This window comes from Lampris incognitus, chromosome 12, assembly GCF_029633865.1.
Source record: "Lampris incognitus isolate fLamInc1 chromosome 12, fLamInc1.hap2, whole genome shotgun sequence".
In the NCBI taxonomy this organism is placed as follows: domain Eukaryota; kingdom Metazoa; phylum Chordata; class Actinopteri; order Lampriformes; family Lampridae; genus Lampris; species Lampris incognitus.
Genome location: NC_079222.1, coordinates 20,706,892 through 20,733,466, shown reverse-complemented (window position 1 = coordinate 20,733,466; position 26,575 = coordinate 20,706,892). Strand labels below are relative to the sequence as shown.

The window sequence follows — 26,575 nt, the reverse complement described above, 5'->3', positions numbered from 1 at the left end:
CAGAATTCCTCGACAATGTCATCAAATGACAGGGATAATGTGAATATGTTCTCAATTGCCAATAAACTAATGGCATTCAGTCTTTTCTGGCCCATTGCTGATCTCAGATGATTCTTCACCCGTTTCAGAACCGAGAAAGATCTTTCCCCTGAGCAGTTTGACACTGGGATGCACAGGTACATTCTCAAGACAAATGTCAACATTGGGGAAAAAATCAGACAGGCTGAGATCTCTCATCTTCTTCAGCATCTCGGGGGCAGACGTAACATTGTTTCCGAGAACTGGACTTAAAATGACATAATTTAAAGTCCTGTGGATAAATGTGCATCAACTCACCGGTAGCTTTGGTTATCTCCACAAGGCTTAAAGAGTTCACTTGTGATATGAATCCAAATTTTAAGTCCAATGCTTCGTAAGCTTCATTACGTCTCCTCAAATCCTCGGTAAGGCGGTCACAGATTGTGAAGCGAGTTTCCATGATGAATGCCTCTTGTCCCGTTAGTCTCACCTCGGCTGCCGGTTCTCCAAACATTGGCTTCTTTGTTTTTATCCTCTTGGAGTCGGCTGTAGCTGTCAGTCTATGTTAAACTTTTCGCTTCTTCCTCGAAACTGTCAAAGTTCCCTCTGATCGCAGAAACAGTGGCGATGAGTGCCTTGAACAGCTGGCTGGCCAACTAGATCTGTACATTTTGAAGTATTTTGCTTGTTGCATTAATTGAAGGATTGTGTCCCACAATACAACCATAACAGCAGTCCCTAAAGTGTCCATGGTTCCAGCTAACTTGTAAGCCTCAATTTGTCATTTTGGGAGTTTTCTCATCTTTAGCAATTTCAGTCCGGGCTTCCTGAATTGGGTTATAGCAGAAGCGTAGCACTTTGGTCGCATCTGCTCTTGCTGACCACCGGGTGGCAGACAGACTTTTCAGTTTCAGACCGCCACACTGTACATGGTCTTGTAGCATGGCCCATCGGTGAGCAGAAACGGAGAAGAAATTGTACAAACTCTGCACAAAATCAAAAAAAAAGAAACCGCATCAAAGCAACACTCAGCTGCACAAGATCCAATTAAATAGAGTGAATGAGCAGAACATGGGACATAGTCCGCCAGAGGATTCAATTTTTTTTTATCTTTGCCTGGAGGCCACTGCATTTGCCTGACATGTTACCTGCATTGTCATAGCTTTGACCTCGACAATCTCCGATGTCAACGCCGATTTCCTGGAGAAATGAGCGCACTGTCTCCTCGAGAAGTTGGCCAGTGTGGGCGTGAATGGGAATTAAAGTTAAAAGTTAGACATTGCATACCTAACCACGAAGCTACATCTGTCTGTGTGGGATATATGTCGGGGGGGGGGGGATCCACAACAATCGAGTAATATTTGCAGGCTTTAAGTTCACCAACAATAGTTTTGAGGCCTTTATCACTTATAAGCTGTATGAATTCATCAGATAGTGATGACAAGTAATTCACATGACCTCTGCCACAATGTCCATATTTAGCCATGTGTTCCGACAGGAACGGATCGAAGCGACTTAGTAGTTCTGAACAGCCCAGGTGATTGGTGTTGTTTAGTGAAAACAGCTGTTCGGTTTCTCCGCGAAACGGAAGACCACGAGAGGCTAGAAACTGTACAGGGCTGACGACTCGCTTAAGAACGTTTCTCCAATAATCTCTCTCGCTCTGATTCTACTTGGACAACTGCAATCAGTTCTAGCATTTCCGTCTGACCGTGCAGCCATACAGAGGATTGCTTTGAGGTGATCATCCGAATTTTCATGTTCACACAAACGGGAAGTGAAATGTTTCCAGTCATTCTACCCTGACGCGAGGCCACTGGATTTCTTGCTGAATAGTTCGCAAACGTAACCGGTCTAGCTCGCGGCTCACCATTTTGTGTCCTTCTGAAAAAGTGTTCGTTTTTCAGTTGCCTTTTCTTGCCGCCATAAATACGCTCTGATGCGCTAAAATCTCCGACGTTCTGCTGCGGCTTTTCCCGGCTGAAATATTCTTTTATCTCTTCGTTAACGTCTGTCCACTGAGCAGGGTCGCTGCCGTAGCCCTTCAACTGCAAAGTCACGTCTTCTTGCTCGCGGGCGACGGAGTTTTCCTCATCCGGGGTAAGGGGTGACTCCGGCGCCGTTATTGCTACCAGGGGGCGGTCTTCCGTGGCGCTTGAGCTGGGCAACGGTGGAGGTGGACAGGCTTGCGTTGAGGCGGGAGCACTCTCAGGCCTTGGGGGTGTGAGACCCGTGCCGGAGTCAAATATTATTCAAATGGCCCTCTCTGGCGTTCAGCCTCTGCTTCTTCCTGTTTTCTTTTTTTTACGCTTTGCTGCACCTGACTGCATTCTGTAGTAATCTGCGTGGATGCTGTTTCTCTGCTGTAATGTCCATTAACAGTTCAAGTTAAACGCAAATCCGGTATGGCATTCTGGGAGATGGAGTTCTTAGAGTTAGATTGAACGATACCACAGTTTCGTTTGTGTTATTTCTTTTTATGGCATAATAAATATCCCTGATTGATAGACATATATTAGCTTGGCGTGTGTCATAGGAATTGTTGATATGTTAAAAATTGCTAATAATAAAATAACAATAATTGTAAACTATATCATATTTCCCCCCTTCCCTCATAATTTTGGGCCCCCTTGGAAATTTGGGCCCTCGGCCAAGTACAATTGGGAAGAGGGAAAAAAGGGGGGGTCGCCTTAAACTACGCAATACGCATGGGCAAACTCCGAAATTCACAACATAAAAGGCAATCCTGAAAAAAAACGGAGCCTTCCCTTCCGATTGAAAAAAGTATGCGAGCTTGTGCGCCATACGGCGTTTCACCCTTAGAAGTTTAAAGACTTAAAAAGGACAAGGAAATAAAAATATCAATGATACGTTATAACACAGCACACTTGTAGCTAGAGGGAGATTTTGATATGTTGTTATGAATTCGCTGTATGGTTATTTTGCCCTGACCGCACATCATTGTGTAGTTTAGCCCAGCAAACAAATTGAAACAGAAAACAGTTCGTCCTTCCATAACTGCAGGTGTTTGTACCATGTAATAAGAATGGCTTGCCAAGTAAATACACACAGAAACGGAATACAACCCTGAAGAATTTACGAAAGAGAATAGGGGATCTCTTGGATATCAGCACAGTGCATTGCTGCCAATTAATTCATGCAACAAAATAGATATGGCCTATGTTGGTAAAATTGCATAATAAAATAAACATTGCCAGTTATTCTTTATAATTTCATGTATTCTACATAAAGACAGAGTTGAAAGCATGCCATTATGTTTCAACTGAAGGGATACCCTACACCTTGATTTAGCCTTTCTCCTCTTTGCCTTCTTAGTGTAGGAGTTGGCACCCATGTGATAGCATTGAATATTTCTGTTAATCTTTATGAATCTGATAACGGAGGTAATGTCCTGTCATTAATAAGGATCTTGTCGCAACAAATTAATCTACATAATCCATACATTTACCTAACCATATCTTCTCTTTAACCATCTTTGAGAATGACATGACAACATAGCCCAATAAAACATCAGAAACATTTTATTAAAAGCATGGGGGACATCTTTATGTCCTCAAATGGAACATAAATACAAAAAAATATATATGTACATATTGTGGCAGTGACAGCTAGAAGCATACAGAGTAGTTCCAAAGCACAATTATCCATGAGGAACAGGAAATGAAATTGGGACAGATATATTCACTGAAGGAACTTGCAAGTTGTTTATCACAAATACAGGGATGGATCATGAACATGTACTTGCTTCTGTACCCATGACCCACCACCGTGAAGAAGCCCACCCAGGTTCAGAGGACACTAAATGTTTAAGTTCCTTAATTTTTAGGTACAAAAAAAAATGTGCATGTTACTTCTTTTTATTTAAATTTAAGTTGCAAAGCGGACACAGCATTTTAATTCTTTTAAATGGAAGCACTGTACAGTATAATGACTATATTCCTGTTTGAAAATGGAGGTGTTTATTTTCTTATTCTACGCTTATTTTAGATGAACTTAGCAGTACAGCTGTAGATCCAGTTAACAACAAACGAACAAGAATATACACTAGGCACTAATTGTTTTCATGAACCACTCTAACCGTTACCAAAGGGATTTGCCTATATCACACAGCTGAGAAAAGCGTGTCACTGAAATAGGAAGAAAGTGCTCAAAATCATCCTACTTGAAGCGCAATATTATTACAACCCTATCCTTCGTTATACTTGAGAACAGAGAACGTCTTCTTACCCCCAGCAGGTAGATTGACGGTCAATTAAGAGATGTAGTACACATTTGCGACCACAGGGAGGCAGTGAATCAACACAACAAGGCTTAGATTAATAGCTACGAACTAGCAGTTATTTAGCTTTGCGTTATTTTCTGCGTCAAATGCTTCACGAACTGACACTTGTTTTGCCTTTATGTGGTCTTAAAATAAGGCTGTCATCCATCCATCTCTATCAAACGTTACTAAGATGAATGGGAAATGACATTAAACACTGTTTTTCCATTGGCTCTTCAGAACATTTTGGGCCACAAACATAAATACTTACACAGCCGAGTTTAAATATTGCAACCTTAAACGGAAACATTATCCATTCATATTGTTTTATTCTCTAATCCTATTAATTCTACTGTTTCGTTATAACTATAATCAAATAAATACCTATTTAAGAGATTTTGTACAATACATATAAGGTACTGCACACTGTGTAGGCATATTAATGTATTTTAGAGATTAATTAGTCTGGTGAACCTATTAACACAAATGACAATATGACATAATGTGATTTGATGTGATTCTTTGTTGACCTAAGGGACTCAATAAACATATATGGTGACTTATTTTCTGGTTATACCGAATTAGGTTAGAGTAGTTAATCCAATCAAGATTTGTTATTTGTATTGTTGCTATTGACTATAGCAGTTTTCTAACAAAGGTCTCCGTTGTACCACTGATTAACCCCAAATACTGCTTTGACAAGTAATACCAGTTTTCCACATGAATGCTTCATATTGTACACTCATCATGTGCTTCTGAACTACAACACCTTAAATTTGAGAATACAATCTGAGTCTGAGAAATGCTGATTAAGGCATTAGACAGGTTAAATGTCTATCTTTTTAAGCCTGTTAGTGATGCAAATGCACAAAACTTCACCTTAGACCTTCTTAACCAAGTGTTCTCGCCTAAATTCTGCTTGATCTCTTGTTGTATTTACATGCATTTAACACATAATGCATTGAGCAACATTTGACAGGTACAACCTATTGCACATGGGATTTGTCATGTCATCAAGAGCCTAGTAAATTTCCTCATTGATATTCCTCTCCAATTGTAACTCATCGCTTCTTATTCCTTCTCTCTCTATCGTATGGTCCTTTAGATAGAGTCAAGTAACAATGTGCAAGTCTTAGCTGGAGTCTTGACCAGGTGGCTCTTGATCTGGAAAGTAAGGGCTGTCCTGGTCGTCTGTGGGCAGCTGTACTCGTTGTTCATCCATGCGCTTGGCTTGCACTCTCTGGATTAGACTGAAGAAATCCTCATCAGGCACTGTGGGGGCATGAGGGCCTGCTTCCGGTGGGGAGCAGCGCTGATCATCTATCCTGGAAGACTGTGGACAGAAGGAGAAAAAAAATAACGAAATTAAGATTTTTTTCTTTTTTTTGGGGGGGGGGGTGATTTTTCCTCTTTTTTTCTCCCCAATTGCATTTGGCCAATCACCCCACTCTCCAAGCCATCCCGGTCGCTGCTCTACCACCTCTGCCAATCCGGGGAGGGCTGCAGACTACAACATACCTCCTCCGGTATATGTGGACTCGCCAGCTGCTTCTTTTCACCTGACAGGGAGGATTTTTGCCAGCGGGACGTAGAGCATGGGTGGATCACGCTATTCCCCCAAGTTCCCCCTCCCCCCCAAACAGGTGCCCCGGCAGACCAGAGGAGGCACTAGTGCAGCGACCAGGACCCATACCCACATCCGGCTTCCCATGTCAATTGTGTCTGTAGGGACGCCCGACCAAGCTGGAGGTAACACTGCGATTCGAACCAGCGAATCCCGTGTTGGTAGGCAATGGAATAGACCGCTATGCTACCCGGATACCCTATTAAGATTTTTTTTTTCAGTCGAGTGTTTGTGAAATGAAAAAAATGTAAAAAAATCCCCATTAAAAGCCCACAATTGAAACTGTCAAAATATCCAATGAACATTTCAGTATTCATGATTTATAGCAATCAAGACTGCCCCAAAACAGATTCTTTAGAATCAGCTTCCTTTGGATGTTAATTGAGAAGAAGGCAAGCTAAATGATTTTCCTAATTTGAAAAGTTAATGTATGGAGGTCTGTAGATGGCTCACAATATTGTCATTTTTTTGGTCGTGTTATCTCGAGATCAAGACTTATTTTTCTTGTGATCTCAACATAGCAACGTTGTATTTTAATGATCACGTGATAACCTCTATTATCTGAATATACAGCAATTGTTAGGCAGACCTGAGTGCACTAGGCATAATCTAGATGTTGAGGGAGGTCTGTGTCACAGCTATACTTAGACCAGCTTATGTTTCCCTTTAATGACTCAAATATCACTGTAAATTGTCATAGGGTAGGTCTAGCTGACCTGAATTTAGCTGACGCAATTGTTGCACATGAAATATGAAAGCTGTTACTTCTGCTAAAATTAAACATTAATTTTATAAAATATATATGTGCACTAGCTGTAATCTTACATTAAGTGCTATCTGTGCTGCAACTAGAAAGTCTGTTGTGATATACATCTAGCAAACTTTCACTTTTTACCCAATTATTGTCATCTAGTCTAGATGTTATTTCACCAGCAATAAACCCAAGAAATTACCACTGGGTTTCAGATATAAACTATATGTTTATCTATAATAGACACCCCCCCCCCAATTGTATCCGGCCAATTACCCTGCTCTTCCAAGCTGTCCCTGGTCGCTGGTCCGCCCCCTCTGCCGATCCAGGAGTTCTGCAGACTACCACATGCCTCCTCCGAAACATGTGGAGTCGCCAGCCACTTCTTTTCACCTGACAGTGAGGAGTTTAGCCAGGTGGACGTAGCACGTGGGAGGATCACGCTATTCCCCCCCCAGTTCACCCTCCCCCCTGAACAGGTGCCCCAACTGACCAGAGGAGGCGCTAGTGCAGCGACCAGGACACATACTCCCATCCAGCTTCCCACCCACAGACACGGCCAATTATGTCTGTAGGGACATCTGAATGAGCCAGAGGTAACAAGGGGATTTGAACCAGCGATCCCCATGTTGGTAGGCAATGGAATAACCCGCCATGCCGCCCAGACCCCCAATAATAGACATCTTTTAAACTAGTGTCTTGTCATTTGAGAACGAGGCTCTAATAGTTGCGCCTATACCAACGTCTTATGATCATAGGAAAACAACTTGTTACATCAAGAAAACTGGAAAATTACCTGGAATCCTTGAGATAATAGGCCCAAATAATAATAATGTATGGCCTTTTTGAACTTAAATACTAATGCTTGGAAAGACAATTCAACATCTGAAGACCTATTTGGTTGGAAGGGCTGGTGTCACCTGGCACTTGATGAGCATGTTGAAGAAATCATCACTGGGCTCTTGAGTATCCCCTTCACCCACCAGGTGGCCCAAGTTGTTCTGGGTTATTCTCAAGCCTGGAAGGTTCCCAACGTTAACCCGTTGGTCATCAAGACGGCGACTCTGAGAGCTAGCAATCAAATCAAAAAGCTCCTCTGTCTGGGGGGAAGTGGTGAGTGCAGGATCTGGGAGAGAGAATTAAGTACAAAATATCATGATACAGAGAGTTAAGAGCTCAATCAGTCAAGAGATGTGAATCAAAGACATAAACAAAAATTTCCCCCCTTTCTGTCCCCAATTGTATCCGGCCAATTAACCCACTCTTCCGAGCCGTCCCAGTCATTGCTCCACCCCGTCTGCTGATCCGAGGTAGGGCTGCAGACTACCACATGCCTCCTCTGATTCATGTGGAGCCACCAGTCACTTCCAGTTGTGTCTGTAGGGATGCCCAACCAAGCCCGAGGTAACATGGGGATTTGAACCGGCGATCCCCATGTTGGTAGGCAATGGAATAGACCACTAAGCTATCTGGACGCCCCCTGAGATATACAAAATTAAAAATTAATTTGGAAGTCACACAGCAAATGCTAAATTTGCCTAATAATCTGTGCAACTTTGTTCTCGTAAATAAAATAAAAACAACTGAAGGCTAGTGGAAATCTCTTGGGGCACAGATGATCTTAAAATAACCCTTAAAAAAAGACTACAAAGTTAGTATTGTTTCAGCTTGTGCTCTAAGGCACTATCATGATACTAAGTTTCGAACTAACCTATCATCTCGTTTAGAGATTGCATGGAGTCAGTAGCACCTTCTCCATTGTCTCCATTCTGTGGTTCATCAAGATTGCAGCGCTGATCGTCCATGCGACTGCTCTGAAACTTGCTGAGGAGGTCAAAGAAGCAGTCTTCATCAGAGGCGTCACGACCTAGCTTCTGAAACATAAGCAACATTTGTAGAGAAAAAAAAAATATTACTCTCAGCTAAAAATAACCAATACACAGGCATACAGACAATTATGTGTCTCCTGATATCCTGTTTATCTGCTGGTTCACAATTTATTTGTGATCACATTGCTAAGCATACCTCACAATATATTTTGGATTACCTTGATCATGCCAACAGCTGTAAATTGGACCTTCTTTTATGATTTTAAAAGTTTTATACTGATCACTTCAAATGATATGCACTGTTTCACAACACATCATACAAAAACAAGGGCATAAGCAAACATGGAAACTAATTTCGTATTGAGGTAACTTTCACAATGCCAAATGTATTACAAATGTCCCTAGTGCTTGAGGAATATATTTCTTGGGGTTTCATGAGTTATCATATTTTGAATTATGATATATAGTGCTTAATTAAGTTTTCTAAGATTGCCAACTTGTGGCAATGAAAAGACTAATCTGACTAACTCACATGGGATGAACATCCTTGAGGAGAATACCTTGGCCTACATATTCAAGGTGGTACAGTCTCTTACTAATATAAGAATTTAAAAATAAAAACCCATTCTCAATAAAGTGCAATGCCTAGTCGCCTGTAAAATCATCAGGGAGTAGCAACTGATGTTTCCTGGGAGTCACCAACTCATCTTTAAAACGACAAGTTACAGCAATCAGCAACACAAAACAGCATATCCAAATATTTAAATTGAAATTACACCAGTCAGTACTTAAACAGAAAACTTAAGGCGTTGGTATCATTTGGCTCAATGGAAATACATCATTGTATATCATAGCAATAGCTATGGAAGCTAACATTGTGTTCTCTGACAACATCACCTAAGGGAAACATGTATAGCAAGAAAAATAGGGGACCAATACAGCTTCCTTGTTCAGCACCAAAAGATATGTTGTATTTCTCTGACACTTGATCCTCCGAGACTAGTGTAAAATCTCCTCCCTGTAATCTATTTGCGGAGAACACAATTGTATACATTATATTATATCATAACATATTATGACATATTATAATTGCAATATATGATATGATATATAATATATTATATAATTAAAATGTCTTTATTATTTTAAATGTGCCTAATATTAGACATGGTGAAGCCATAAAGCCTAAAATTGATTTTACATTTAATTGCTGAAAACTGAAACAACAAATAATAAATCATGAATTGAGCATATATGTAACTGAGTGCACATATAATGACCTAGAATGTAAACATAATGAATTAAGATGATGAATAAGGAATAAAGAGAAAACATAATTTGTTCAACTAAGAAAGGAATGAGTTCAAGTGAAAACATGAATATTTTATAAATACTAAAGGTTGTCAAGAAAAGAGCATGTCCCATTAAATAATGAATATTAGGTAATGCTTTATATTAAGTGCATGTAATAAGTTTAAGTTAATAGTAATAAGGCCCATGCGTATAGGACTATATGTGTTAATAATAGCATCATAAACATGTTATCGGCCCCTAAGTGGCACTTGAAAAATATCCAAAAATACTTTTTCACACTCGTCTTAAGTTGTAAATCCAATCTGCATGACACTTTGCAAGTATCATCTAAGGACCATTGCTATTAAAAGTTATTAAAATAACTTTGATAGTCCACCTATTATATGCCACTTATTATACTCTTATTCACACATAATAATGTTAATAAGTATTTTATAAGGACTTATTAGGGCCTTATTATCTATTAACTAACACTTATTACATGCATTTAATTAAAACCGTTACTGAATATTACCCTCATTTCATTCAACAAACCAAATTTGTTTAGAACAGACAATGTTTAACTGAATCCGCTAAGTTTTGTTGGCATTCAATGATAAAACTAATCAAACGTTACATCCTATACACCACTTCCAGTCTGCAGCCCACAGGACTATCAAAGTCAACCAACTACAGGCGAAATGATCAACAACCGAAATGTATGTAAGTGAATAGAAGACAGACCAGCGTATCAAAGGAAAAGAACCAAAGGAGGCATCACAGATCAATAGTGGCTGATGAAAGAGCTTTGACTATAGCCCTTGAACAACGCTTCCATCCCCCACCTTAACACAACCAGCCCCACTAATAATACACCTGTCAAAGCTATGCCTATGTGGCACCGATGATGAAGATAACGCTCTACTAGAATACTACTAGATACAAGCAAGCTAGCATTGTGTGCACCATGATAGTGAAGTAGGTCAGCATAGACAGCCAGCCTAAATTCAAATTCTCAGATTAAACTTTTCTGCTGTTAGGACTTTTATTTGGAAAATTCAAATAGTTTAGCGCAAAAAGACAGTTTTATTATTTGTCCTAAAAGCTCTGAATCAAGGCAAAATGTGTGTTGACCCCCTGTAAGGCAGAGGGAAATGCACAGAAGGACAAATTAATTTTAAAGAGATTCACACTGAGTACATCTAGTATTCTTATTGTTATATTGTTAAAAAAATAAGTGAAGAGTCTTACCACAGGCAACTCTCTCCTATTCTGTCTCGTTTCTATCCAAGCACTTTCACCTCTTGCTATGTCCACACGCCTGAATCACATACCCTTCTCTTCCCCTTTCAATCTCCTCTTTCCATTCCTCTCTTCTGCCGTCCTCTAAAGCCCCCTTCCTCTCCCTGCCTCCTCTATCTCCCTATTATCTGTCGGTTTCTACCATCCTCCCTCCCTCCCTCTCTCTCTCTCTCTCTCTCTCTCTCTCTCTCTCTCTCTCTCTCTCTCTCTCTCTCTCTCTCTCTCTCTCTCTCTCTCTCTCTCTCTCTCTCTCTCTCTCTCTCTCTCTCTCTCTCTCTCTCTCGCTCTCTCTCGCTCTCTCTCGCTCTCTCTCTCTCCCCCCTCTCTCTCTCTCTCTCTCTCTCTCTCTCTCTCTCTCTCTCTCTCTCTCTCTCTCTCTGCCCTCCCCTCTTTCTCTCTCAATCTGCTGCAGGCCATCTTTGTCCCAGTTGTAGCCTGTTCCCCCACTGTGGGAAAACAAGTCATTATGGGGAGCGAGAGGTAGTTGGGGGAGTGGAGGTGGGCGGGTGGGGTGGGGGTCTCTGATCACAGTCATATTGTCAGGAAAGAGAAGGCTGGGGGGACAATAGGCGAGGGGACATAACATGCAGGGAGCAAACAGAGCGCTGGATGGGTGCAGATATGAGTAAGCGACTACCCAAAACATCTACCTGTCTGTTGGTAAATCACAAAAATAAAATTGCAATACTCAATCCTTCCAAGATGCACACACACACACACACACACACACACACACAAAAAGGTTGTGTAACATCCAATTTTCTATAAATCAACCAGTGTATTACCACCTATGAGTTTTTCAGAAAGTCAGAAAATCTGTTCATTGACATCTCTAAAAATAAACGGCATGTTTGAGGCCCTATTAAGCAACAGTTAGAGGTCTGTGTGACTGTCATCTCCTTGCCCTGACAGTAATAATCAGCCGTGTCTTCTTACAGTGTATGTCCTCTCTCCTTGGCCTCTCTGTCTCTGTGGCTCTCCTGCCGTCAGTGTGTTTTCTCCAATTACTCAAGCAGACTACAGGGGCAGCAGAACAACCAAGTAGTAGGGAAAGATGACAAGGGAGAAAAATAAAAAGAGAGGGGGATCGTGTGTGTGTGTGGGGGGGGGGGGGGGTTAAGTGATTCTGGCGTGCGTCCGTGCACCAGACAGAGAGAAGGTGAGCGTGTGTGAAAAATATCAATTGGAAGAAAGTGAATGTGAAAGGGGAAGAGGTTCTCTCCTCCCTAAATTGCATTACTGTTGCTATAGAAACTAAATTAAAATCTGTGCAATTATAACCTCTGTATTTTCACAAAGGCACAGGGGCCAAAAACAGAGACAGCTCTCTCTGTGCTTCTCTTATGGGGGAATAGACTAAAGCTTAACTGAATGTCAGATTATATAGGATCAGATGTGTTGTGTATTTGATTTAACAGATAAAAAGATGGAACATACACTTTCATTTCGCCAGGTTTTTTCCATCAATAACAGCTGTTGGCTTTCTCGCTTCCTTGCTGAGCTCTAAATTATGTCAATTTTATGAAATTCCAATCTGACAATTATCCATTTTGTACCCAATATCCTTGCACCATTATTTACTGAAGCAAATACTTAATTATACATGTGTTGAATCTGACCTGGTTTTCCCTTATTTTTGTCTTTTGACCAGAAGTCATGTGAACAAGTTTGTTGATAGATTCGTCAACAGGAATTGGGGGGGGGGGGGTGGATGACATGTCAAATTTAGGAGCATTTAAGATCCCTTTAATGGTTTTCATGACAACCTGTATCAGACTGCCTACTACTATATTGGCTTGCGAAACCCATTTAGCTCTTATATCTGTCAGGTGGGTGCTCATTGATTGAATAAGGAGGCTGGCATCTGAAATGCAGGGGAAATTTGAGCCGCTGACTGAGGATAATGCATTCTGGCGGAGCACTTTAATACTGCAAAGGAACTGTAAGATTTAATTTGGACCTTAAGCAATTACAAGCCGCTGAGACACTATTGCTATTGTCAGCAAAGCCAACAGTAATATATCAATCAAGTCTTTGAGTTGGTGCTTCTTACCAGCTGAAGATGTGATTTAAAAAGTAATCGAAATGCTTGTTTTTTGAAAACTAGCAATTTCTGATGACTAGCATATTGAGAAATTACCATTAAATATGTGTTTTAACAGCATATGTTATTCAGTAGCTAACATTTCTTGTTTAACTACTCATCAAATTCAAATGTAAACATATTCAAATATTAAAAGGAAGAAAGGAAGCAAGCGAGCAATAGGAGTAGTGATACTCGGGGAGGTAACACATCAAATCAGATAATTACAAGTAATAAAACAAAAACAAAAAAGGGTTAGTAAGAACAGCTGCTGGGGTAACAAAGCTACTCACTGACACAGGGGGTGGGACTTGCAAAGTGATGTCATCAGCATCTACTGGAGAGTCTAACCACTGTCTCTCATCTGATGACTGACTGTCAGGATAGCCCTTCCTTTTGCCCGGCTGCAGCAGCTGATTCTTTGATCTCCTGGATATACTGTCCAAATCCTGGCTGTCCCCATTCTGTTGTAAAAGTATATAGATTGTCAGATTTGGACTTATGATCATTTAATATTCAGGAAGGGTGTGAGACCAGCTTATGTTATATGGCTTGGAGACAGTGGCACTGACGAAAAGACAGGAGGCGTAGCTGGAGGTGGCAGAGTTGAAGATGCTAAGATTTTCATTGGGAATGACGATGAAGGACAGGATTAGGAACGAGTATATTAAAGGAACAGCTCAGGTTGGATGGTTTGGGGACAAAGCAAGAGAGTTAAGATTGAGATGGTTTGGACATGTGCGGAGGAGAGATGCTGGGTATGTTGGGAGAAGGATGCTGAATATGGCACTGCCAGGGAAGAGGAAAAGAGGAAGGACAAAGGATGTTTATGGATGTGGTGAGGGAGGACATGCAGGTGGCTGGTGTGACAGAGGAAGATGCAGAGGACAGGAATAGATGGAAATGGATGAGCCACTGCAGCGAATCCTAACAGGAGCAACTGAAAGTAGTAGTAGTAATATTCAGGAAGAGATAGGTGCCTGCTTTCATCCATGGTTTCCCCCGGAAGTGTCAAAATGAAATGTGTTAAGACCAAAAATAAACAAACAAACAAACTCACCTTATCTGAGGAGTATTTCCACAACTCTACACTGTCCATGCTGTTCCTCTTGGTGAATTTGGGTCTTGCTCCTACAGAATAAAATCAAACAATACATACAAGTGACGGTCACATGATGTTTGGTGTGAATATAAGATTTAAACATCCAATGATCTGCAAAAAGAACACAGCGCTAGCTCTTTACTCCAGCAGGGAATTTTAAAACCTGGGGTTGAGTTGGTTTGTGGAGAAGGTTTTACAGAAACGATCATCACAGAACTACCATAGATGACGAGTTAAACAACATTGTAAAGTTTATTTAGTGTTACATAGCTTTGATTTGCTCTCATTTGTGTGAGCTGAGGGGCAATTTGAATGTAGGGAAACCAAAATGATGTCATCTTCCTATCTTAAAATGAAGATTCTCAAGTGCTTTGTCATCCATTCGGTTCATGTTGAAACTGAATAAACAGCATAATGTAGCTCATATAATCATATAATAATAATAATAATAATAATAATATCCATCCATCCATTATCCGAACTGCTTATCCTGCTCTCAGTGTCGCAGGGATGCTGTAGCATATACCAGCAGTCATAATAATAATAATAATGATAATAATAATGGATGGATGAATGTAGATCATGTAATCATTTTATATATTTTGTAATGGTATACTATGCTTATACATCCCAGCTATAGAGTATTTATTTTAAACAGTACTGACAGGCAAAAGCAACCATCTGAGAACGTGTTCAGTTTGCACAGTAAATTTACACTTTCTTTGTCCATCCATCCAACATCCAAACCGCCCATCCTGTTCTCAGGGTTGTGGGGATGCTGGAGCCTATCCCAGCAGTCATTTGGCAGCAGGCGAGGCGACATCCTGGTCACTTTCTTTGTTTACTCTCTAATTTAGACTCACTTCCATCTAGTTTTAAGTCCATCGCCTGTAAGATGGCTATCTCATCCTTAGATTAACACCTACTAAATTAAATGCCTTTTGTACACTTCCACCAGATATTTTCTGTGGACTGTGGAGAACACAGGGAGGCCTAAAGTGACCTTCGGATATTTGTGTGGCTATTCCATGACTCTAGTCCATCAAGATACTTCAACACTCAAGTTCTCTGTTGCTACCAAACTTTTACAACTGTATTGTTGTTTATGCTTTGCATAAAAACAAACAAAAATAACAATTCAACTTCGTTGACAACCTACAGTCGCAAAACTCTATTATGGTAGAAATGATAGGATAGCAGATGAAACATGAATGTATTACACAGTGTATTTATATAATCTAACCTTAACACCAAAATGACCATCCTAAAATAACAATTAGACCTTTTCGTGTCACTCTCTGAGGAATTATATTTTGTTTATTTTAATTTTCTAGCAAATTGTTTGTAGGGAAACTTTCATTAAAGAACAGACAATTCTAGACTTGGACAGGCATTGATAGACAGACAGACAGACAGACAGACAGACAGACAGACAGACAGACAGACAGATAGATAGACAGATAGATAGATAGATAGATAGATAGATAGATAGATAGATAGATAGATAGATAGATAGATAGATAGATAGATAGATAGATAGATAGATAGATAGATAGATAGATAGATAGATAGATAGATAGATAGATAGATAGATAGATAGATAGATAGATAGATAGATAGATAGATAGATAGATAGATAGATAGACAGACAGACAGACAGACAGACAGACAGACAGACAGACAGACAGACAGACAGACAGACAGACAGACAGACAGACAGACAGACAGACAGACAGATAGATAGATAGATAGATAGATAGATAGATAGATAGATAGATAGATAGATAGATAGATAGATAGATAGATAGATATTTTATTGATCCCAAGGGAAATTAAAGCGTAAGTACAACTCCCATCGTCCAAAAGCACACAATATTAAAAATACACAAAATGGCAAGAATATAATGGAAAAACTGTAGAGAACATACAAAATATATAAAAAATCTAAGTAGTTGGTGCCTATAAATTAAATAGAATAAAGATATATACTTATATATAAAAACAGGGTGGACCAAGAGCATTGGTAGAAAAATAGAAAATAGAAATAAAAATATAGCAAATGTGCATTAAGAAAAAGTGTAGCAGGGTGTTCACATGTTCAGTTATTGCACAGGGTACAATTATCTAAAGTTATTGCACGGTTATTGTATATTGCACGTAACAGCAAGGGCAAGCATATTTTCCTGGCTGAGGCACAATCCCTGACTCTCATACCAATTATAATATTTTGTTTTGTCTAGGGGTTCAGGGTCATTTATGAATATTTAGATGAATGTTGAAGGGGGCTTTCTCAGTATCCTTAAGCAATTATATGTTCCTTAAACCACTTTTTATACTCATTTAAATGTTTTTATTATTTTCCAGTATCAAAATGAGCAACCTATCAAGTCAAATTGTTGTTTTGTGAAACCCTTGCATTAAAAGTTCCAGACTGTGATCCTGAACCATAACAATATCAGGTATATGACAAAATATGACAAAATGGATTTAAAAGACAACAATGGTAAGCACTTGAAACAGTTTTCATAATATACTGTAAAAAGCTTTTCAATGGTACTCAAAGTGAAGGAGTGTGACCCCCCCCCCCACACAATTTGAGTCATATAAATGAAATCAATGTAATATCAGTAAGTGACAATGCTCACCTCATTGTCTGAAGAACTATAATTTGTAGTGATTCCATTAAGTGAAACTGAAGTGTTGTAATGACAGTGTTTAATGGTTTCTAGTGTTATTCCATTTATAGCATCCAGTGAGGGCTTTTTCATTTTATGAGGGCACATAACATGCACAAACTACAGACGCTGACACTAAAAACCCAATTGTTAAAGGAAAAGTATGTTTTTATCCCTTTCTCTCCCTCTGTGTGTGTGTGTGTGTGTGTGTGTGTTTGTGTGTGTGAGCAGTTAGGGGAGTGTGTGATGAGTGGGCACAATATAGTGAAAATAAGGTAGTGCTACTGCTTGTGCGCTAAGGCTTATTAAAGCAAAGCTATACTGAATCCTGAAAAACATTTTTTAATCTATTTGCCTTTTACATTTCCTCTAGTATTGTTTTGTGTCTCCCCTTTTTCCTGCTTTCCAAATGCTATTTACTCTGCAAAAAATCACGTGTTATTCTGAGGGCCTCTCAAATGCATGTAATTACAGTGAAGGGACCAAAGATTACAGCACTATATAAAATGCTCTGGTCCATACACCTTCGTAGCCTTAAAGGAAGAGTAAATGCAACATAAATACATGCATGGCTTGGTAGCTTGTTTTTGGTAGCTTGTAATAACGAAAGCCTGTAAGAAAAGTTTCATGCATGTCTGATCATTAATGAGAATGTTGTGATCGTTTTTGTTTTGCTGCTGTATTGCCACTAGGGGACGCCATGCAGTCTGCTGGGAGAGCGACGCATCACATAGGCTCACTGCTGAGAAACTCCACCAGTGACACTCATCAATACAGAGGGGTCGATATATGTAAACTGAAAACAACTTTTGCACAGAAGATGGTGGAAATTGGCTGGGACGGCTTCGAGTAAGCTGAAATTAGACTGATAATGTCCTTTAGTGCAGGAAATTTTAAAAAAAAGGATTAGAAAGGTTGGAGCGTGAGTGTCTCTAATAGGACCCAATTTTCCAATTTCCCCTTGGGGATGAATAAAGTTTTCTGATTGAATCTGATTCTGAATGCTAATGTCCCAATTCTCCCCCCCTCCCCTTTTTCTCCCCACTTGTATCCGACCAATTACACCACTCTTCCGAGCCGTCCTGGTCGCTGCTCCACCCCCTCTGCCGATCCGGGGAGGGCTACAGACTACCACATGCCTCCTTTGACACGTGGAGTCACCAGCTGCTTCTTTTCACTTGACAGTGAGGAGTTTCGCCAGGGGGACGTAGGGCATGGGAAGATCATGCTATTCCCCCCAGTTCCCCTTCCCCACCGAACAGGCGCCCTGACCGACCCGAGGCGGCGCTAGTGCAGCGACCAGGACACATACCCACATCCAACTTCCCACCCGCAGACACGGCCAATTGTGTCTGTAGGGATGCCCGACCAAGCTGGAGGTTAACATGGGGATTCGAACCGGAGTTCCCCGTGTTGGCGGCAACGGAATAGACCGCTATGCTACCCGGACACCCATAATGCCCCAATTCCTACCCACTGTGTAGCTTTCACATGTTTAGCCAACATAATGTCAGAGCATTTATGCCAGCAATTGAGGGCATTTCTTTGGTTGGTGACAGTAGTTTCAGTGGTGGCATTTATGAAACAATGATCACTGATGAGGCAATTCTGTTTAAAACCTGACTTTTGGAGATGGATATACGTATGAACTCTATTTTCATTGCTTCACATCAATTGTTTGTTTATAGCATGACCCGTCTTCCTAACTGTATTTTTCCACCATGTGTTTCCTTCTCCATTAACTTTGTATGACTCCTGGTGACCAAGTAATGTCAGTTAGATGAATTGTGTTCCTCTCACCTTGCATCTCAAACTCTGAGCCGCAGGGTGAAAGGTCACTCTCATTGACGCCAAGCGCCTCCATTAGCTGCTCTACATTCATCCTGGCTGTCAGCTCCCCATTTCTGTCGCCAATCTAATCAATAGGGGACAGGAAAGACAAAACCAAATGTAGATATAGACAGGAAAGAAATTGATCGAGTAATAGAGGGAGAGAAGAAAACAAAGGAAAAGACAGGAAAAGAGACGTGAGCTCGTCAAATGAAAGCATCATTTAGCAATGGTGATGTGTTTTATACCAAACAAGGCACAAAATAACTTTACCTCTTTTGAGATGTCCAGGTGCTTCCGGGCATAGTGGAGAGCTTGTCTGTGGTTCCCTAAAGACACATAAGCATTTCCTAAGCTCCAGCAAGCACGGCCTTCTCCAACCCTATTGAGCAACACACACACACACACACACACACACACACACACACACACACACACACACACACAATCACACACACACAAACACGCACACACAAGTGGCACCACAAAAGTTTTAGTAAAGAGTAAATTGTCCTGTGTGTTTGTATGTGTGGGTCTGTGCCTGATGGCATTTATTTATTTATTTATTGGTACATGCATGCATGTGTGTGCACATGTCACTGACAGACATCTTGTCCCACCTGTCAGTAAGCTCCTGGGCTATGATCAGATGCTTAAGGTGGTAGTCTATGGCCCTCTCATACTGCTGCAACAAGGTGAAGGTGTTGCCTAGGCTGTAACACGCCTGTGCCTCCATCACCTGGTCCCTCAGCTGCCGAGACAGTTGCAGGGTTTTCCTGTACACAGCGGGGCAGGAGTTGTGAGAGAATGAGATAAGGAGAGAACGGGTGGAGGAAATGGCAGAAAATGGTGTGGGACAAGACTGTTGAAAGAAGAATATGAGGTAGGAAAGTAAATGGACAAGAGGGATATTTTGGTAAAGCTAGTATCCAGGGTCGGTAGCACCAGTTGTGAGTCCTTACCAAGCTTAGTTGACACATATTTACCAAGCCAGAATTTACACCACACTTAATGAAAATGGACTAAGGCGTTCCGGTAGCGTAGTGGTCTATTCTGTTGCCTACTAACACAGGGATCGCCGGTTCGAATCCCCATGTTACCTACAGACAAAATTGCCCATGTCTGTGGGTGGGAAGCCGGATGTGGGTATGTGTCCTGGTCACTGCACTAGCGCCTCATCTGGTCGGTCGGGGCGCCTGTTCGATGGGGAGGGGGAACTGGGGGGAATAACATGATCCTCCCACGCGCTACGTCCTCCTGGTGAAACTCCTCACTGTCAGGTGAAAAGAAGCAGCTGGTGACTCCACATGTATTGGAGGAGGCATGTGGTAGTCTGCAGCCCTCCCCGGATCGGCAGAGGGGGTGGAGCAGCGACCGGGACGGCTCGGAAGACTGGGGTAATTGGCCGGATACAATTGGAGACCAAAAGGGGGAAAATAAATAAATATGTACTACAACATTCTTTCTAGTTATTACTGAGAGCTGTTGCTGTGTAGTTATTAAATTCTAAAACATACTGGCTTGATGGTGTCGTTGTTACAGCTGGCTGACGAAGAACTGTAACATTTTATCAAAACGGGGAGAAAGACCTAGAACTTAAACTAAAAATGTAACAATGCCCAGCTTGAAAACGGTTTGAACTATCACTTGAAAATGAAAAATATATTAGTTGTCGGCTGGTCTTACATGACTGCATCCCCTTGACTTATCAAACAATGAGGACATCTTTGTCAGACATCGCCTCACGAGGCAGGTGTATGGCAAGACGATTTCATATAAAGAGCTCTATTATCATGAAACCAGGTGCAGATGCAAGTGCAAGCACAGGTACATATGGGCATGGCAAATGTATTTTTTGTAATTTGGTGACCTGAGATGCAAGCGCAGCCCTGGCACAGTTGATAAAGCGGTTGGGTTAGGGTGGACACATTATAAGCAGGGAGATTTGAGGCGGGCTTCTACTTGGCCAATCAAATCAGCGCCTCTCATACCCTGTAAATGCACTGTGGTGCAACGTATTGTCATTTTCGTGATGATTGAGGACGAAAGCCTACCAGAATCACCCTGCCTTACTCTTCGATCAACTTGGATGTATGAAATCCGGCGGCGGTTAATAATTTCCTTGTAATGCCACCGTTTTCCATATATATATATATATATATATATATATATATATATATATATACTTCATTCCTACAGATTGTAACAAAACAAAATATAGATAATTTGAAGCAGTATGCAAGTAGGTGACCATTAAACAGCCTGACTGACAGAACTTATAAATTTACTCATATTGCAATTCTGTGACACAGTAGGAAAACAAATCTCCCATCCTCTTCACTGGATTGACAGCAGAATGAACTCCCGGCTCACAGGACCCACAGGATACCAGATGTCAGATATTAGTGTAGACTGTTGTCCTAGTGGACACATCTGTCTAGACAGATACTCAATTTGCCAAGTTAGGTTGAATTTTGTGTGTGTCATGATGAGGACAAACTCTCTGATTCACATCAAATTCAACAGCCACATAGCCATTTTTTTTCTCTGTTTAACTTGTTCAGAACATGGCATTCTGTTAGTTGTTCCTATTGGTTTAAATATTTAGTTCAATGGGTTGAAATGCATAGGCTAACATCCATTAAAACACATTTGGATAGATGTTTCCATGCTTCCTCAACTGGACGCAGATGCTAGGAGCTTTTTCTGTGCAGAAAATAGCTCCTAGCATCTGCGTCTGCACTTAAGACATGGTCTGAGCCAGCAGAGGTGTAAGTGCAAGTTCAAGCCAAAATGGACACCAATATGGTACTGTGTCAACAGATCTGCATCAACACAACCCCAGCTGCACCATCCCACCCATTTCCGCATGGGTGGGCTTCTTTTGAGCCAAAAAAATACCAAACCAGTACAGTTGGGAGATTTTTATTTTGCACTCAAGTAAATTGCTAATAAAATAATGACCTACGGTGTGAGACAGTCAGTCAATGGAAAGGTGTTGAAACTCCTATCAGGGTAGGTTTTACTCTCCCAGTCCCCCATCCCCCCAAACAGGCGCCCCGACCGACCAGAGGAGGCGCTAGTGCAGCGACAAGGACACATACCCACATCCAGCTTCCCACCTGCAGACACGGCCAATTGTGACTTTAGGGACGCCTGACCAACCTGGAGGTAAAACGGGGATTCGAACCGCCGATCCCTGTGTTTGTAGGCAACGGAATATACCGCCACGCCACCCGGATGCCCCCAATTAAAAAAATATTTAATTGAAATTATGAGTAGTCAGAACTAAAGTGAAGCTATTTCCCATTCGGGTTACAACTAGCCATAATTTCAATGAAAATATCTGTTATTCACATTGCAGGTACTCAAAACCGAATTGTATCTTTAATTGGATATGTACAACCTAATGGCAAAAGTAACTTAAATTTTACAAGTCAAAATCAGAATAACAATTACAACTAGTTGTAAAAAAATTATAGATATCTGTAATTGTGAATCCGGTCACTCTAGTATACGTTAAAATGGCTTGCAGTTTTGATATTTGTCGAGTAGAAGAGCTACCCATAACTAAGGCTTCACTAGCTACGACATTGTGTTTGAACATTGCAACCCAAATTATTAAATCACTACTTGACATGTTGCTAGTTAAAACCAACACTCCAATAAAGACTTTAAACACAAATGTAGGGAAAGATTTAGTGATGACTGGAGCAACCCTGTCCAGGAGATTTACATACAAACACATTTTGATATTCTCTATCGCTGTCAAATTTGACGAAAAAAAATAATCCACAAATATTGAAATAACGAGCACCATTAACGATGTCATATGAATAAAAACATGATTGAAAATGGGGTTTACCTACAACTTTTTGGTAAAAGTCTTTTCAAAGGTTGTTCTGCCACATCAGCATGCTAACAAACACCTTAGCTTCCTCTTTAAACTCACCACTCCTACCCTTCATCTTTATCACTTCTCTGCCATGCTGAAGATGAAGAAGGCAATGCACCGTCTTTTTCTTAGGGAGAGTCTGACTTGACAGTAACCATCACTACAAGAGTTCACGATTTGGACATTCTTTTTTTTTTGGGAATTTTTCCCCTTCTTCCCCCCAATTGTATCTGGCCAATTACCCCACTCTTCCGAGCCGTCCTGGTTGCTGCTCCACCCCATCCGCTGATCCGGGGAGGGTTGCAGACTACCACATCCTCCAATACATGTGGAGTCGCCAGCCACTGCTTTTCACCCGACAGCGAGGAGTTTCACCAGCGGGATGCAGCCCATGGGAGGATCACGCTATTCCCCCCAGTTCCCCCTCCCCCTCGAACAGGCACCCCGACTGACCAGAGGAGGCGCTAGTGCGGTGATCAGGACACATACCCACATCCGGCTTCCCACCCACAGACATGGGCAATTGTGTCTGGAGGGACGCCTGAACAAGCTGGAGGCAACACGGGGATTCAAACCGGCGATCCCCGTGTAGGTTGGCAATGGAATAGACTGCTCCACTACCCAGATTTGGACATTCTTGATTAAGCTGTTGTCTTTAAATGTGGCAGCAATTTGGAAGTATCAAAAACGACATTTGTTTACATGTAAATTTCAGGATTATAAATTTAAGTGTCAACTTATTAAGCTTCCTATCAAATTTGATCCGATCTGGTATTTAATACACCCTCTCAATCACATTTTCTCTCCTCACCACAAGTTCTTCCGTCTTTCCTCCACAAGATGTCTCTCCCCTCACCTGTAGTACTCTGTCGCTGTGTTGAACTGGCCTAGGAATATCAGAGCATTTCCAAGATTACTGTAGGCTCGCCTCTCTGCTGCTTTGTCGCCAAATTCTTTGGCAATAGAGAGTCGCTGTGAATAGCAGAACACCGTCATCAGCTCAACAAATCTAGCAGCCCTAAGCATACTTTAAAGCAGCATTAAGGAAGGGAAATCACTGTGTTTCTTAAAGCCGGCGAAGCCCAACCAATGGCTGAAGAACTTCACTCCTTAAATGGCACTTGTACCTACCTCTAAATATGCATAACAGTCATGCAAATATGATATTATTGAACAGAAACAGGTTTCTTACTTGGCGGTGAAACTTGATCGCTTCAACGAAGTTTCCGAGCAGGTAGTGGGTGTTCCCTAAGTTACCGAAGGCCCTCCCCTGAGCAGCTCGGTCACCGAGTTCTTTGACCAAACACAGGTTCATTCTGCACAGACATGAACAGATAAACTTAGCCAGAAGATCCCCTTGTAACTGCCAAATGAAGTTACACTAAGTAATGTGGCACAGAGGTGTAAATATGCAAACCTAACTGTATCATTTAGTGGAATGAATATTTTAGCTATCAACAGCTCTCTTATCAGAGACTATTCAAAGTTCCGAGCAAACATGGTAGTCCAGTGTGAGGTGTGATTTTACCCTAATGTGTATCCAAAGGAATTGAATCAAGTGTAACTGGACTTGGTATATATCCGTGAAGACGTTTCGCCTCTCATCCAAGAGGCTTCCCCAGTTCGTGCCAAGCTAGCCTGACTAGCTTGGTCTAGTCGGAAAGGCACGAACTGATGAAGCCTCTTGGATGAGAGGCGAAACGTCGTCACGGATATATACCAAGTCCAGTTACACTTGATTCAATTCCTTTGGATAACCATGACCTGGATGAATGAGAACATTCACAGATATCTTACCCTAATGTGGAGACTAAAATAACACGTGCTTTAGTTTATAGCTTGCAGGCAGTAAAGCATGCTGACGTGGGCCATGGTCTTTCATACAGTTGTCATACCAAACAATTATGTACCATGTAAACTCATGGGGTTTGTGGACACTTGCATTTGCCTTTTGCTGTTAATACAGTTGCACGCTATTTTTTTCCTCTTCCAATATGCAGTCAAGCCTGTTTTATTATCACGGGCACCTTCACACATTCATGTTAATTACATACTGTTCGCAGCGAGTGGAATTTATTATGCCCTAGATATCAGCCCCATGCAGTTTGTGTGAGTGTGTGTGTGAGAGAGAGAGAGAGAGAGAGAGAGAGAGAGAGAGAGAGAGAGAGAGAGAGAGAGAGAGAGAGAGAGAGAGAGAGAGAGAGAGAGAGGGAGAGAGACAGAGAGAGACAGTGTGAGAGAGAGACAGAGAGATGACACATGCAAATACAAAGTACACACAAGCGCATGCATGTGCACACAAAAAAATGATATATTTATGTGTGTGTGTGTGTGTGTGTGTGTGTGTTCTTGTACTGCATATTATCAATTATAATTACTCATAAAAGCCAGTAGCTCTTTGAAGTGTGTCCCTGACATCCGGCGGCAGGTCTCCGGGTTCCTGGGTGCAGCCCCACAGCTGCTGCTTCCCTTTAGCATGGAACACATTTCCTATGTTATACAGCGCTCGAGCCTCCCCCACCTTAAAGTCATCAAGATTGATGGCACAAGGGAGAAAAGTAAAAAGTTAGATACAGACAACTCAATAGACGTGAAGGACTAAATTGTGTTGACAGTCTTTCTACACATGAGTGTTTCTGTGCCTAAGTGTGCGCACTGTGTGTGTTACCTTGTCGCCCTGCTCTTGAGAGATGTCCAGATGTCTCTGGCAGCAGACAACCGCTTCATCAAAGCGCCCCAACACCTTTAATGTGTTGCCTAGGTTGCCACTGGCTTTTCCCTCTCCTATTCTGTCTCCTATTGTCCTGCAAAATACAAGAAACTCATTATGTTTGATGGTACTCTGAGCTGCAAGAGCAACCAACTGCATCTGCATCTAAGATTCTACACTGACAGTCAGTAGTCTGCAAATGGAAGTTCTTTCTATGCCGATTCATTTATCTAGGAAAAAAAAAACAACAATTTTTTTGGATTTCTTTTTCTACCTTTTTCTCCCAGTTGTATCTGGCCAATTAGTCCACTCTTCTGTGCCGTCCCAGTCGCTGCTCCACTCCTTCTGTCGATCTGGGGAGGGCTGCAGACTACCACATGCCTCCTCCGATACATGTGGAGTCGCCAGCCGCTTCTTTTCACCTGACAGTGGGGAGTTTCGCCAGGAGGTCACGCTATTCACCCCCAGTTCCCACTCCCCCTCCGATCAGGCACCCCGACTGACCAAAGGAGGCACCAGTGCAGCGACCAGAACACATACCCACATCCAGCTTCCCACCCACAGACAGGGAAATTGTGTCCGTAGGGACACCCGACCAAGTCGGAGGTAACACGGGGAATCAAACCAGTGATTCCCACGTTGATAGGCAATGGAATAGACGGCCACGCCACCCGGACGCCCCAAAACATTTGATATTTTTTGGGGATTCTGTAAGACAGATATTTATGTGGGCATCTTCGTTGCTTGCAGTAGGTTTGAGTGGCCCAGCTTGAACTTGGACAGAGTAAAGCCTTCTTGGGTCTTTAATCGCATCTCTGCCAGAGCTCCAGCCCCTTTAATCTCTGAGAGGATAGGATTTGCCGTAAGAGCTAATTATCAAACCGGTCGTTGATCACTCCATACTATGAAAGACCCCCCTCACTTTTTTTTCCTCCGAGGTAACCTCTGTGCCAAATGACCCATTATATTATTTCATACTATGGCATGTTGTGATAAACATATTTAAACATTGGTCAATTCATATTTTTCTTTGCTGCGGTTTAAAATGTTCTTACACTTATAATTTTTAGTGGTGTGATTCACCAGCTTCTAGTTTTCCAAGTCTGTGGTAATTCATTTCTGCTAGTGTTCAATTCTTTACACCACCTCACACGATGGGATGTCAATTTTGTTGTGGTGAA

The 26,575-nt window shown here is 41.5% G+C and overlaps 1 protein-coding gene across 1 annotated transcript in view; it reads right to left on the bottom strand.

The window, feature by feature from the left end:
- Window positions 1-3,548: 3,548 nt before the first annotated feature.
- gpsm1b (G protein signaling modulator 1b) overlaps window positions 3,549-26,575 on the bottom strand; it is a 40,714-nt gene continuing 17,687 nt past the window's right edge. Inside the window, exons 3-14 of the mRNA XM_056290594.1 lie at window positions 25,353-25,488; window positions 25,063-25,205; window positions 23,877-24,000; window positions 23,541-23,656; window positions 19,410-19,565; window positions 19,063-19,171; window positions 18,760-18,874; window positions 14,243-14,313; window positions 13,476-13,646; window positions 8,387-8,549; window positions 7,596-7,801; window positions 3,549-5,633 (exon numbers count right to left, since the gene is read on the bottom strand). Of these exons, the coding sequence (XP_056146569.1) occupies window positions 5,433-5,633; window positions 7,596-7,801; window positions 8,387-8,549; window positions 13,476-13,646; window positions 14,243-14,313; window positions 18,760-18,874; window positions 19,063-19,171; window positions 19,410-19,565; window positions 23,541-23,656; window positions 23,877-24,000; window positions 25,063-25,205; window positions 25,353-25,488 (1,711 nt within the window). The 3' untranslated portion in view covers window positions 3,549-5,432. The remainder of the gene's footprint in view (window positions 5,634-7,595; window positions 7,802-8,386; window positions 8,550-13,475; window positions 13,647-14,242; window positions 14,314-18,759; window positions 18,875-19,062; window positions 19,172-19,409; window positions 19,566-23,540; window positions 23,657-23,876; window positions 24,001-25,062; window positions 25,206-25,352; window positions 25,489-26,575) is intronic.